Below are 16,307 nucleotides of genomic sequence, written 5' to 3' on the forward strand. Positions count from 1 at the left end.
TATGAGATCACAAAATGAATGCAATCATATCTTATTTTACAATGTATTTGGAAAATGCTCCATATAGTAAACATTCATATTATGTCAATGTAATAGGATCTTTACATCCTTTCTGTCTGTAAAATTACAAGATAATGTCAGGTTAGGGAGGAGAAAAACATTAAAAACAGAGGGTGTGTCCTGTGTAATACAATTTTCCTACTGTATGGTGCACATTTACAGTATAATAACCCATAATGCAACTGCAGAAAATGAGTGAAACTGTGGCAATGGGAACCCAGAGGGTGAGTGTTACAGATTTACATATCTAAGTAAGTTTACACTTTCCTTTTCTCGAATAAATACTATCATGGGTAGGTCTGACAGATTGTGCACACAAGGAAAATCCATTTAAGATGCATCTTCAGATCAACCAAAAAAAAAAAAATGCGAAAACACAATACGAGCTTTTAGGCTACTGTATGCCACTTGAACAGCTCCGGGAGCCCTGTGCACATATACATGTCCTGATTCTTTGTAAGCTGAGCCATAACTTCTTATTCTCTTATGAGCAGAGTGTCCTACATCAAAACTGCTCATCTAGCAATGATTTGCAATGCAGCAGTGATTTCCCTGCTTCCACTTGCAATTCCACCAAATTTTTATATATAAACAATTATTTAACATGTAACACTGGAGCTGACAGTCTCAAAAACATGTCATTTGTAAACACTGGCATCTTAAAAAAACAAAGCTGTTGCACCCGTACAAAGAAACTTAAATAAAATAACTGGTTATGCGTGCTAAAATTGGCAGTTCTCTTTCTACGGAAGACCAAGATTCCAATTTGTTTTTCCCCTACTTGGATATTAAAATCTTGCTATGAATATTTATTTCAAGTTTCCAAAGGTAGAAACTACTGCACAGCTTCCTGAAAGCTACAATTTTCCAAACTGAAATACTTCATTAAAATTTAAATATTGTATCAAAAAGTATAAGCATTGTAATTTCAGATGTATTGTTTTTCTTGAAAGTGGACAGCCCTTGATATAATGTTACTGAGATGTAATCATGTTAACAATGCCTAAACATATAAAAAATACATATAAAACAATTCTATAGCTTGGTGATTCAAGACTAGCTAATGGAACATGTCACATTACCCACACCACACAACATACTACATCCACTCACTAGTAGAAACACTGATGCTGATAATGATGATGATGATGGCGGCAGCAAAAACACTAATCTTCTCTCTTATCTTAATTTGGTGTTCAGCAACAGAATGTGGACATAAAGATGAAGATATTATTCATGTTATCTCAATTTTTCCTCTCATGACAGTATATGAAAGTTTCTTCGTAGATGTGTTGAGCTTTCATTCTCTTATTCCATTCTCAACCCTGAATTAATGTTACATGCTCTGAATATCGGTTTTACTGACATTATGCCTACTACAAATTTAAAGTTTCACAATATACTGTCCATGTTCCAAAGCATAAAATAAATGGAAAACACTTTCTGACAAAAACACCATCAGTGAACAATTGCATTTTTATCCTACAGTCAGAAACATATCAATATTTATTTCCTTGATTCCTTTGTGGACAACATACACAGAAGCTTCATAATAAAGAAGTAAATTGCTGATGAATCACTGATGAATGAATGCATGAATGACAACAGTCATTTCATGACCTAGCTAACCATACATAATGCAGATTCCATTGGTTCTTGGAGCATCATATGGACTTCTCCGGGTGGATGGATGAATTAGGTTGGCATCAGCACCACCCTTTTTCCTCCGGGAAGTGATCCCATTTTCTCCTTAGAGATGGCACCAGGCAGCATCCTTCAAAGAGTCTTAGCTCTCTCTAACAGATCTTCTACGAATTTCTAATGAAAGGATATAAAGAATAATTAGTGAAGGACAGAGACATCAGAACTATAATTAGCAAGGGGATGGGGTACATGCTACAGAAGCATGTGTGAATCAGGCTTTTTCTCATTATGGGCACTACCATTTTATACTACAAAAGTTGAACTTGAAATGAGAAGAATTTAAAACCAGCTTATGTGGTGGAGTAGTAATGTAGCCTGAATATGTTAAAGGGAGATGAAATACAATTTTTCAAAACAAATTCACGCTATCAGAAATACACATAGCAGGGCAAAGTTACAATTCTTCTTTGACTTGATATTGCAGTATATATAATGTGCAATACATACATTTATAGATTTGAAATCAGAAGAAAGAATTTACAAGATTACCAGGGACTATAATCCTGAGGGTATGAAGTGAGAAACAATAAAAGAATCAATCTACTCATATTCTTCGACATAGCCATTCAGTTACATTATGATGGTAACATAGTTAATGAACATAAAAGGGAAAATAACTATTAGAACATATTGTATATTGTAGAAGAGCTAGTCATATGTTTTATAACTTATTTCAAAATTAACGTATATAATTAAGCAGATAAGATTAAATTTTACTCCATTTCATTTAATAATGCTATCCAATTACAGCATAATATTATTTCTTTCGTAACTACCCAACATGCTTCAACCCTTGAAGGGCAGTCATGGAAGTACACCTTCGTAATATCTAGCATAATCATTCAAGGTTTTCATATTATTCATCTCCCATCTTAAAATTCTTTTATAATTACTACAAATCAAGTAAGATTACATGTGTTATATTTTAGCATCCTGTTGCACTGATTTAAGTCCATGATTTATTTCAACCGTCTTCCAGTGCATACACTCATCTATCTCACTCCTCTCTCTCGCACTACATGTTTCGGCACAAAAGTGCCATCTTCAGGTGCTTATTCGATTTACGATAAACTAGTTCACTGCATGCCTTGCCGTCTTCATATTAAAATAACTAAAANGAGTATAATGTATTATTGTATCCAATTTTATTAATACTGAAGTTCAGTGGAGTATATATGTTAACCATGTTTTACCTGATGATGGCTATTAATAACCGAAACATGTAGCACAGTCAAAACCAGGCACTGACCTTGATGTGGTTGTGTTGTGACGGTCTTAATAAAGAAGTTATAAATCCCTTTTATATTCGCATATTTTCCTCAATATTTTATCTCAAACACCTTCACCTCCAGCTCTTGAGACAACATTTCTTATACATATAAAAGACGAGCATCAGGCCTCGTTCAATATGAATTTTTGTTGTTTGAAATAAAATGAGACAATAAAAGATTGTAAACTGAATAATATAATTGAATTTACTCAGCTCATATTAGTGAAAATATTTCGTGCACTAGTGTTATGTGATAATAGTCACACAAAGTACTACCTTCCAGTATGTGACATTGTATAGTCTAGTAGTTCAGTGATGATTCAGAGGAATGTACTGCCTCCATCTTCAGGGTGAAAGAATATGCCAGGTAGGCAATAACAAGCACAGTTCTGCTTACGATGTTAATTATAGTCAGACACATGTAATGTACTATGATTACTTTGTCAGCAGGGCTGCTGGTAGCGGCTGCGTGAGATGTACACAGTACAAGGGGGGAGCCCTCCAAATACGAGTAAATCAAAGGCAAATCCACTACACTAAAAAAATTTATGGGCTACAAACTTTTATGCCTATAAAAAATATTTATGAATATATATAAAAGGCAATGTTTAATCCATACAGTGATCATAAACTGCCTCACCCTGATATTTTCATGCCTACCTTAACATCATGCTGTGACTTCTTGGCATCTGCCAGGAGCTCCTGAAAGAAAAGATACAGGCATATATCTGTATTCCCTTAAGCACATCAAAGGCATATAAGTCACATTAAAAATAGTGATCAGCAACAATCTGGGTTTCAAGTAATGTAGGGATTATACTGAATCATTAAGGGACAAATTTAATTAGAATATACCCCAAATCACACATAGAATCGAAGCCCATTCAGCAGTCCATTTTAAACTTTGTACAACGCACACATGAAGCCCCAGCAGTCCTTATCACTTGGAGCAAAATCAATGTGTGTGCATACATCAACTGATAAAATTTCTGAGGCAAAAGAATAGAAAATCTATGAAAGCAAAATTCGTTATTGTAAAAACATCTGTTTCAGTTTCATCAAAATAATTTCAATTTGGTTTAGTTTTACTAATATTTCACTTCTAATAAGGTTATAAGCCGGTCATGGTAGCTGAGCGGTCTAAGGCATGCACTGTCTTCGCTCGCTCGGAAGCCGGGATCGTGGGTTAGAAGCCTACTCAGGGCATGGATGTTTGTGTGCGTTTTTCTGTTTGTGTACAGGTAGAGGCCTTGCGACGAGCTGATCACCCGCCCAAGGAGTCCTACAGAACGTGTAAGATCTAGAAAAACCGAAGTGAACGGAGAAGTTCATGGAGGTAGGCCTAGGCCCACTGGGGCTGTAGTGCCAAGGAAAAAAAAAGAAGTTATAATTCTGCCATGTCAGATCTTAGTGGTCCTGTAAGAAGAGAACGGATAGTCTAATATCTGGAACATGGTCATCCCCTTAGAGCACATATCCATGACAGTATTCAAAAGACAGGTCACAGACACTAGTTATGGGCTCTCTCATGAAAGAGAGTGCAAGATTTCCATCTAGCTTGCCCAAGACATCTAGCCCACATTTCTACTGAAGGGAGGGAGGAAAGGAATATTTCAGTGTGGAGTTCACAGACTTACCAAATGCATCATCTGTGATTTTGTAACTCACTGTTCTTAATATTCACTTACTTGGACATAAATGTACTCGTACTATCACAGTCATTAACAGCATATTTCCACTTGTATTTTGTTATGTACTCTTACTGACAGATGATTCAAAGTGAAGTTATCCATATAATACAATATGATCTGCTGTAACGGGGTCATGTGGCTAAGGCGGTCAGAGGTTGGCATGTCACTGTAGACAACAGAGCATGTACTTCGAGTTTCTTTGGGTTTACCCAACTAATCACCACTCCACTATTGCTCCAGAGTCATTACCACCGCCCTCTGAGACGTGTGATAGCCCTGATCAGGCATCACATTATCGCATCCTCATTTGCGGGCTTCATCTTCGACTCAGCATTTTGCCTTGTTACAGAGTAGGGGAGTTTTGATATTTTAAGTTTGTGTAATGTATTTTTTTGTATAACGAACAACTTTCACACATTGTATGAAACGTAGTTAATTTTAAGGGTCTGTAAAGTGCATTCGAGACTTAACATGGTAAGAAAGTACAGCTATTCCTGTAACAGGCCATAGAAGCCTACATTTTCTCTAGACAGTCGGCTCACAGATGGCGATGAGCCTGTCAGACTTACGCGCCGGCCGCCCTTTAGCCCCTGGAAGATTCCTGGTACTCATTTCTGTTAGAGGCTGAGTCGACCCCACGGCCATAGTGCGGCTTGGAGGATTACGTCAACTGAAAAATCCAATCCCGCGACCTTCCGGCTTGTAGCATAGCGCCACAACCAACTACGCTACCTCGTGGCCCCTGGGACTCACATGGGGGGGGGGAAAGAAATGAACATAACGTAACATAACGTCAGGCAAACATAACTTCTGACTGCGCAGTTCCACAGCCATAGCGACATTAGCTTCGCAACAACGGATTTGTATTTGCAATAAATATAATTCAGAACAAGCGAGTTAGCTGACTTGTATCTAGAAGGCATCGGCCGGGATATCGACTATCTTGACCCAAGGTTTTCGTGGGCTTCCTCAATCACTGAAAGCGAATATTATGAAATCTCAGTCTCTTCCACATCCTTTCCAGTTCATTTTTCGTCATCATACATTTCTATTTCTATTCGACACCATATAATCTGAAGCACTGATGCTGTCGTTAAATAAACCAAAATACATAACAGATAAAGTAAAGTAAGTAAAGCTATCCCTGTAACAGGCCGTGGAGGCCCACAGGGTTGTGAGATGTTGAGGTTCCCACATTATCTAGACAATCGGCTCACAGATGGCGGTAAGGTTGTCATTCTTATGCGCAGGCCGCCCTTTTCCCCCCAAGAATATTCCTGGTACTCATTTTTGTTAGAGGCTGAGTCGACCCAGGGGTCATAGTGCGGCTGGAAGGATTAGGTCAACTGAAAAATTCCACCTCATCGGGATACCATCCTCCGGCCTTCCGGCTTGTAGCATAATGCCTCAGCCAACTACGGTACCGCGTGCCCCAAAATAATACATAAATCCTATATAAATAAATACCGGCCAATGAGGTATATAAACTCGCCTGAACGAATTCTGGAACGAACGAGAGACAGAATAAATGAAGGGCAGCATAAAAAAGAAAGAAACGAGAGAGAGGTATTACTAAAGAAAACATCCTTCCGTGATTATTCCTGTAGGAAAGCCACGTTCAGCTATTATGCACTTGCCTGTCATCACGAGGTGGCGAAGATCCGACTGAGGGCACAGATCCCTGTGGAGAGGCCGCTATAAATACATACTCTGTTCCATTGCTACTACCCCATGTCGGTCTGGAGACGTTCCAAACGGATACTATTTAAAAATACGAAATTATTCTTCTGGATGAGTTGTATACACGCGGCATCTTAACGGAAGTAATTTAGTTACCGATGTCAACAACCAAAGAGTCAAGATAATATCTTAACAAGACACTTTTGTTTCCGGGATTAGTTCTCGTACAGAATACTGCGAAACGGGCTCTCCTTCACTTCTGCGGCTTTTCCAGGATCAGTCAGTTTTACTGTCCAATTCAAAAACTTATATTTTGCCTGTGTCAGGTATTCTTCCTGGCGCTGCAGGTCGAATCGAGCTCTGAGCCCCTCTGCCACAGACTTTCTCTGTCTCCCTGGTCGTGAAAGTAGTTAGGACTCCTTGGACGGAAACTCAGAACATCACCTGGCCTCGAGGATCACTGAACAACACAGGAAAAGGCGGACAAGACCGCCCGGCCAACCAACAACCACCTACACCTTGAACTACAGTATTAAGATGCTTTTCCAAGTGCTTGTGAATCAAGAATTCCTTGCTCTGAAGGACGAAAATATTGAAGTTCAAAGTAGCAAGGAATACACCAGGTTTGAATTCATCATGGGTCTCACTGCTTTACGATGTGACTCCGTGAAGTCTGATAAATCGTTAACATTTCTCGGATTACATGGCGTCATATCCCAAAAGACAGTAATCTGTATAAATGAATAAGCTGTATTTAGACATAACAGAAGTATACGTGGAACTGAGAAAATTACACCAACTAATGCAAGCCTGCCGGGCATGGTAGCCGAGCGGTCTAAGGCATGCACTGTCTTCGAGCGCTCGGAAGCCGGGATCGTGGGTTCGAATCCCACTGAGGGAAAGGATGTTTAGTGTTTGTGTGTGTACAGGTAGAGGCCTTGCGACGAGCTGATCACCCGCCCAAGGAGTCCTACGTCTAAGATCTAGTAAACCGAAGTGAAACAGAGAGTTTCATGGAGGTAGGCCACGGCCTAAATTGGGGCTGTAGCGCCGAAGGAATACAATCCTTCTGGAACACAGACGTCAGGATGTGACTACAATGTATCATTTGGGAAGGGGATTATGAAGATACCAGCTGTCAATGTCAGGAAACTACGGGATGCAATACAGTCATTTCTCCCTCCCCGTGAACAAGTTACACGTATTCGAGACCCTGCCCCTTTCTCGGTTGTTTGGGTTCTGTCTGAACAGACTCCAGCTGTACAGCTGTCACATGAGACAACCTCCGCTTTACAGCGTTTACATTTAATTATTTTTCATGAACGTTCCGTTCCAGACCACATTTACTGGCACTAAAAAAGAGAAAGTAATGGATTTAACAGGGCTCAACACACGCACTTGTCTGTTCGGCAGTGAACACGATTGTCCCAAGCTCTGTCAGTGCGCAATCGTACCTCCCAAAGTGACCCATTATGACAGCTATTTGAATTAACATCAACAGGAAGGTACATATCAAAACTTAATATTGTTAGGGCGATTAAACAAAAGTAAAGATAAAGTAAAAGGAATAAAATGACGGTCGGAGAGAAAAAGAAAAATGCATAGGATATATTGGTTGGAAGAATCAACCAGAGAGACCTAGTCATAGATGACAAGACAACACTGAAATGGATATTAGAGACGTAAGTTGTGAGATGTGAACTGGACTGAACAACTCGTAGCTCAGGTTACGCCTCAACAGTAGGCCATTTTGGAGACAGTCTTTTAGAGGATGGAATTTCTTTGTCAGTTGAACAATTAGTCTGTAAACGTAAGGACGACACTGAACAACAAAGTTAGGAAGGAAGTTAATTATTAATGATTATAGGGAGCTGGGATAGCTCAGTCGGTATAGTGACTGGCTACGGGCTGGACGACAAAGGAGTTGGAGTTCGAGTTCCGGTAGGGTAAAGAATTTTCTCGTCTCCACGTCGTCCAGACTGGCTCTGGGGCCCATCCAGCCTATAAAATGTGTACCGAGGGCTCTTTATCCGGGGGTAAAGCGGCCATGGCTTGAAGCTGACCACTAGTGCCGAGGTAAAAAAAAAAGTGGATATACACATCCACTCACCCATACGCTTTTATGACGTAGTGCTTAATCAGTTAAACAGAGGGACAACTTTAACTTTGCCTTTACCATAAAGCGACATAGAACGCATCTGCACACTGCATAATCGAAAATGAAATTTAACTGCCTGTACCTTTCCTCAATCCTTCACATACGATTATTCGTGCTCGGCAGGCTGGCTCTGTTACAATCTCACTGCGTCCGTAAACAAATTACATTATTTATTCTATTGCTAGTGGGGTGGGACTAAGTCCCTTGCACTGCGGCCACTTCTGGCCTAATGTACCAGCCCCAGATGATAGGTGAGGGTGATTGTGGAGCAATTGGTGGAATGAAAATTAGCAGGGGAAACCGAAGTACTCGGAGAAAACCTGCCACAGCGCCACTTTGTCCACCACAAATCCCACTTGACCAGACCCGGGATCGAACCCGGGCTGCCGCGGTGGGAAGCCAGCGACTAACCGCTTAAGCTATGGCGCGGCCTACAAATTACACAAAATATTTCGACTGCAATACTAGCCGCGATGCACTTGTGTACGCACTCTTCTAAGCAGCAGAATGGGACCCACACGGTCTGATACAAACTCTTGCTTATTCGCGGTAGGCTTGAGCAAAGCGTTTCTTCCTTTGGATTAATAAAACTTCATGCATAAGAGGACCGCATCTGTGGTCTAGTGGTCAGAGTCCCTGGCTACAGATCCATTGGTCATAGGTTCGATTCCCGGCGCTACCAGATTTTTTGAGCAGTAGTGGGTCTGGAACGGGGTCCATAGGATAATTGAGGAGCCATTAGAATGGAAAAGTAGCGGCTCCGGTCTAGAAAACCAAGATTAACGACCGTGGGAATCCGCTGCGCTGAACACGCGACACCCTCTATCCGCAAAAAGTTGGAACTAACTTCGCCGACAAGCGGCCGTCGCTCGGTCGGTATAGTCCGCTTGCGGACTACAAGCCACGGAGTTTTCATATGCGGCAGGATAATATTAATATGGATATTAAAGGGACACGGTGTGAGGATGTGACTTGGATACAATTCTGATATTCTTATAATTACTGATATTATCACGTATGTAGTGTGACAATAGACGGGGTACGGATTGGTAATCGGATTTATTGCACACTTAGGCTAAAAGTAGCTACTTCTAATTCACACTAAGCAATTCACTACAGCACTCATTTAAGTCTTCTCAGCCTCCTGCATCTTCACCAGTCAATGTCTGGTAACGGCTTCCAACGGCGGACGTTCCCCTTCCTCTGGGTTCCCGAACTGTCCCTGTGCCTCACATAACAGCTTCTCACAGCAGCAGCTCACAAGGACTGAACCGCAACGGTCCCCTAACTAACTCACTTCACTCCACTGACTAGTCAAAGTCAAAGTCACATTGCGACTGATGGTCAGCCAGTCAGTAAGTCTTGGTGTCGAGCCCCATCTGGGGCTTGCGACCAGATCTTTATTACTGTTTGACAGTTACGTTCTCTCTTTTGTGGGTGCCCTCTCTGACGAGAGGACGGGTCTTTTATGTGTACATGCTGCTGGCCTTTGCCAGCGCAGCCTTTCTCGGGTTCGAGTCCCTTGGGAATCCCTTAGGCAGAGGCCTTGAGTCGAGCTGATCACCCGTCCAAGGAGTCCTACCGTCTGTAAAAAATGATCATGTAACTGAGAAATCAGCCCTATGCTCCAGAGCGAGAGCGAGAGGAGAGAGGCCTATTTCGAGCTGAGTGTCTAATTTCCATAAACTACGTGGCCTGTAGTTAGCATGCGACTACACCGACCGAGCGACGGCCGCTAGTCGGCGAAGTTAGTGCAAACTTTTGCGGATAGAGAGTGCCACGAGGTCATCGCAACGGATCCCCGTGGCCGTTAATCTCGGTTTTCTAGACCGGGTGTCTAATTTCCATACCATCGATTAACGTTTTAATGAGTATGCAGTTTTATATGGCCTTGGTGGTGACAAAAGTTAGCTTCTGTTATTTGGTGTAACCTTGGAAAGACGAGAACGGGATGCTATGACAGTGGAAATTACTGTTACAGTAAAAAAAGTGAAAGTAAAGGTATCCCTATAACAGGCCGCGGAGGCTCATAGGGTTGTGACATGTTGAGGTCCCCACATTTTCTAGACAATCGGCTCATAGATGGCGGCAAGGTTGTCAGCCCTACGCGCCGGCCACACTCTTACAGATTTACGCTAACTAAAACATGACAGTAATCTAAGCCTATTAACGTTTACATGCACTTTTTACATCCGTAACATTTCCACTATCTTCCGATATTGGTAATTTAAAAATAATATTTTGTGCGAGCGGTAGTATTAAAATTGGATATTATCAACTCAAACTGCGAAAAATATTTTCAGAAATATTGTCATATTTTTAGGAGATTTCTCAGATTTTAAGGCGGTTCCAAGTCAAAAGGCATTCGCCCCTCCATGAAATTATATACAGTTAAACAATCCTGTTTAAAACCGGGCAAGTCTATTTATACCTGAATATAAAGCGGTCTGGCAGTCAGGTTAGCGGTGAAACTATAAAAGGAAAACAGAACTGTTAAATAGTAAACAATACCACGGGCTGTGCAGGGGCCTGTTATTTGAGGTCATAAAAACAACATGAATTAAAATCACAGTTCTAATTAAAATAACGTAAAACTGTGGGTTAAATGAAATGTACTTGGCAACCCGTGTACCATTAAGGAAGGTCGCAACATTATATAGGCTACGGCTATCATCTCCAAGGATGTTGCGCAACATGTCTTGAAGGTCAAATCTACGGCGATCGCCATGGTAACGTGGGCATTCCACTAGCAGATGTAAGACGATAAAGGCTACGCCACACCTGTAGAAACAGGCACCGGGTTTTAGAATGGGAAAAAACAGTAAGTTCTCCCCAGTCAGTTGGAACATATACATCTATGTACGGGCAGCAGAAACTCGCCTGGAGTGGAAGATGGGCCTCTTGACTGTGGATACCGGAGGTATCTGGGAACATAATGCGATAGCGATCATCAATCCAAAATCCGTCTATACTCGTAAAAGAATAGCAAAAAAGATTATTAACGCCGTCCAGTGTAACTGATATTTCTTTTAATCTTTCATTCTTTATATGTTTCGGTCGGAGTGACCATTTCCAGGACATATCAGTACATACGGAAACCACTATTACAATGTCACTGGTCATTATCAGTACTTACAGACACTACTACAGTTCAGTGCAGATTCAACGAGAGATAAGGAAAGTGTTCACAGACGGGGTAAAAGACACCGACATAAAAATTCAATTACTGCTGGGAGGAGAAAAGACGGTAAACGAGGCCTCAGACAGGCACTAGATCTACAGGGCCCCATCACAATAACACAAAGACGTACCGGGGGAACCGATCGGCCCCCAAGCGACGAAGACGCACTACAACAAGCAAGCGATGTGGAACCAGGAATGCTGTGAGGATTCAAGTGTGATTTAGAAGACTTTATGTGTGCGAAGGTGCAGTGATACTGGAAGGTTAACTCGAAGATCTTATACTTTTAGTGATTTGAGTGTTAAGGGGCCCATACACGTATGGGTCTCGCTCGCGAGTCCGACTCGGCTCGGGTTCCAATGAACTAAACTCGGTCGTGTGTGGGTCGCACAGTTGGGAGTCAGCTCATGCGTTTCTGGTGAAATTAATCAGAGCCCAGCTCCCGAGTCAAGCTCGCCGAGCCGGACTCGTAGGTGTATGGGCCCGTTTAGTTTCTGTGCTGAGATCCGTTGCTAGGAGACGACTAGTAGAGACTGAGAACCGTAGTGCGTGCGCAACGGTGAACTGGAATGTATGTAAATCAGCGGTAGCGCTGTATTTGAGTGTAATTAAAAGATTATGTAACCAAGCCGTCATTTCGTCACGCGCACCTCCCTACACGTGACATTATTACTAGTGTGACGGACCAGGATGAACCAAGTCATGTCTATAGCCACTCCATATCAATAACACTTACTGCCAGTTATGTCCTGCTCACAGGCGTTCATTGGAAAGCAAAGAGGGTGTCTGTGAACCGAGTACCAGCAATCCCAGTAAAAAGGGTACTATGTTTTATAAAGAACAACCACCTCAAAAAAATTCGAGACACCCCACGAATGTTTTTAGAGTTAACCCACCTCAGGGGCCGCGCCATAGCTCAAGCGGTTGGTCGCTGGCTTCCCACAACGGCGGCCCGGGTTCGATCCCGGGGTCTGGTCAAGTGGGATTTGTGGTGGACAAAGTGGCACTGGGGCAGGTTTTCTCCGAGGACTTCGGTTTCCCCTGCCAATCTTCATTCCACCAATTGCTCCACAATCATCCTCACCTATCATCTGGGGCTGGTACAATAGGCCAGAAGTGGCCGCAGTACAAGGGACTTAGTCCCACCACACTAGCAATAAGAAATTAACCCATCTCACATGTAGGCACGGCCCCCATACTTGTAAGAAACAGAAAAATTAACCATTAGGTCCATGAAAAAAAGGGAGGGGGGAGGAGTGGCCTCTGAAAATAGGTTTTTAACACAGGCTTTTATGAGCATCGAGTAGTTCAGGTTTATATTGATGGTATCAACATACGTCCTAGGACCACATCCGGCACGCGAGCAGTTCTACATTAAATTAAAGGGTTATGTGCAGACAATGGACTTTCCGGTCCACAGACGGTGAGTTCGGTTTCAAACAGACTGACAAGCAGCATAAATTTCACGACTGCTCTGCTGCCTTCCAACCCATAAAGCTAACGGAAAGAAAACAACGCGGTTTAGTGACAGCGGAACGGAACGCAAGATACCAACACCAAGGCAGCGCGCATGGCATTCATATCCACTTATCGAGAAGAAAACAAACTTGAATTCTCATCGACACAAAATTTTTGAGCAGTTGGAGAGATACTCGACACTTCACCTTAAATAGTTCTGAGATCAGTAATGCGTGGAGCTATACCATCACTTCACCATACGTCTTTGTGTGTTTATGCTTACATAAGAACAGGGACAATTTCACCGTTACTATATTTTACAAATATATACGTGTTTTTATTAAATATAAGTTATTTTATATATTCCCTACTCACAGCCAACTTCTCTACCTAAAAAAGAATATTAAGATATTGTCACGTGTAGGGGGTGTGCGTGACTTATAAGACGGGTTCTGGATTGGATCACTGGATTTATTGACACCTTACATATAATACTCGGACTACAGGCAATACAGCGCTATCGCTGCTCTACACAGTTCATCGTTACACAAGCAGTAGGGTTCTCAGTCTTCACTGGTCGAATCCTGGTAACGGATTTACGAGTATAACAGTCTCACTCTTACTTCAAACCACATATGAAGTCTTCTTTTCATAGTCTAATTAATTTCTTGCCATATCTTGTCAATGATCTTCGACTGTCATCTCCAGAACTGGACCCAAGTCTCGACAACTCACTCAAACGAGACAAGCCGTATGTTGTGACCGACAGTCAGTCTGCCAATGTCTTGGAATAAGGCAACCATCACAGGCTTACGACCAGATTTTCATTACTGTCACACATTTGCGGGTTTGTTGATGTGGGGCGCTCTCTCTGACGAGATGGAGGGTCTGAGTCCCGTGGGATTCGCGACCATATTTTACTATCTCAGATCCGAGACTTCTCTTTTTGTCGCTTCTTACGACTCGCAGGGCTATGGTGGAGATATTCGACTGCGCCTCCACACGGGATCACTCAATCGGCAAGGACCATGCAGAAAACACAACCTCTCTATTCTTGAGAAGGCTTGTTCACTGAGCCGTTGCGTAGCTTCCGCGGGAATGTGTTTACCGAGTCGTTGCCGAGCAATGGGTCTAGACGGCAGAGGGGTTGGAGTTCGGTTCCCGGTATGAGCAAAATTTTCTCCTTTTCCATACCGGTTCTGGGGCCCACTCAGCATCCTATCCAATTGATACTGGGAGCTCTCTCCCTGGAAGGTAAAGCGGCCGGGGCGTGTAGCTTACCACTCACCTCCAATTAGAGACGAGGTCAAGAATACGTGGATTTATACATCAACTCCCCCATACGTCTTGATGGCGTAGTGTTTTATTAGTTAAGCACAGGGACAACTTTATTTTTTACATAGAATTAATCTGATTAACTTCCACAACGATACAATCTTCGTGGCGAATAGGCTAAACTGTGCTCCCGGATGCTCGACTTTTAGCCGGGATCTCACGTTCGCCGCATTTCTAGTGGTTGGATTACGCTCCTTTACCTCTTCTCATTTAAATTTATGAGGACATGTCTCATATGACACCCACATCTGTCATTAATTTCCTTTGATACATAAATTCGTTAGCCTGAGTAGGCGAGGTGAAGTGAAGTGAAGTTTGGCCACAGCTGCTATATGACTTTGAAGCAAAGGCCTACATTAAACAGCGCGTGTGTGTATTTAATTTTCCTTCGGTGTGTGTATCAACGCTGAGCACTGTAGGCAGAGGACTGAGAACATATTCAGTACACAGCTTTGATTTTTCGCCAGTTCGAGTGACTGGTCGGTTACAAATCTGATGTGTTTACTGGATGGAGGATTTCATCATACATGTAATTATCTTACTTTTCACTCGTTCTGCCGAATGCGCCTGTCAAGCACACACTGTTATTTTTTTTAGCTAATCCATGTTCTTCAATTAATATGAGATACCGTGTTTAACAACCATGCAAAAGTCATGTACAATTATGCTTTCCTGCCTTCTAATTTTTACGGAAGTTCATCTCAATAATATTCAACAACAGTGGAAATACTGTCGCGTGAATGGGTGTGACTATCGACGTGGTTTTGGATCGGTTATTGGATTTATTGACCACTTATACACACACAACTCAGAACTACAAGTAATTACAGCTCCATTGCTAATCATCACACTTTATAAACACCATAGCACACGCTGAGTCTTTTACAGCATGCTGTGTCTTCACTAGCGGTTCCCTGACAACGGCTTCTAACAGTGGGAGGTTCTTCAGCTTCCACGCTCAAGTCCTTTCCGAATGCCTACTCCCTTCCGGCTGACTATTTCTTCGCAGACTCCCTTACAGAACTGATATGTTTGTCTCACTTATCTCCCTTAAAACTCCTCGGCACGGACCGCGTATACAACATCGTTCATTCACGTATGCTGTTTCCGCGGCAATGTGTTTACTGAGCCATTCCCTAGGAGCTGCGGTCTATTACTCATACTTATTAAGAATCTGCTGCCTAACAACGGACACCGTTACGTTGTACTTTTCGCGGCCGTTGCCTAGAAACAAATGTTTCTGAGCCGTTCGCTAGCAACGGCTGTTTCTCTGTCTCCACAGTTCTTGCTCTCAGCAAATATGCCATAGTATATTTTCCAAATGAGGTTTTGAGATTTTTAAAATTTGTTTGCTTTCTAGTCCACTTATTGCAGATAAAAATCTATTTCTCCAACAAAACAGCAACTCCGGGAATCAGACTAACAAATAAGCTCGTGATAAAAAGCAATTCAAGTTTCAACGACGACCAGCCTTGTGCTTTATTAAATATTTACCATATCGCCATTTTCTTCCAACAAAGGCTGTAATCTGCTCATTACTCTTTGCACATCGAATTGTTTTGGAGGAAATCGGGAGCTTCGATTTGACTGACAATAACCAACAGTAAACAATGAGTAGTCTGAAGAATGCCGTCTTCTGGGATGTGGCGCCGTGTAGATATTGTGCGAACCACCGTTTCGGACGTAGCGCTACGTTTTCAGAGTAAAAATCTGCAGAGTCTGCAGCCACCTGCTCGCGCTGGTTCCTCGCTCGCTGATTCTTCTACCCTG

The 16,307-nt window shown here is 42.2% G+C and overlaps 1 protein-coding gene across 1 annotated transcript in view; it reads right to left on the minus strand.

The window, feature by feature from the left end:
• Positions 1–840: 840 nt before the first annotated feature.
• LOC111871349 (protein phosphatase 1 regulatory subunit 14C) overlaps positions 841–16,307 on the minus strand; it is a 217,262-nt gene continuing 201,795 nt past the window's right edge. Inside the window, exons 4-5 of the mRNA XM_023864385.2 lie at positions 3,695–3,736; positions 841–1,878 (exon numbers count right to left, since the gene is read on the minus strand). Of these exons, the coding sequence (XP_023720153.1) occupies positions 1,837–1,878; positions 3,695–3,736 (84 nt within the window). The 3' untranslated portion in view covers positions 841–1,836. The remainder of the gene's footprint in view (positions 1,879–3,694; positions 3,737–16,307) is intronic.

The sequence above is a fragment of the Cryptotermes secundus genome, unplaced genomic scaffold, assembly GCF_002891405.2.
Source record: "Cryptotermes secundus unplaced genomic scaffold, Csec_1.0 scaffold1, whole genome shotgun sequence".
NCBI classification, from domain to species: domain Eukaryota; kingdom Metazoa; phylum Arthropoda; class Insecta; order Blattodea; family Kalotermitidae; genus Cryptotermes; species Cryptotermes secundus.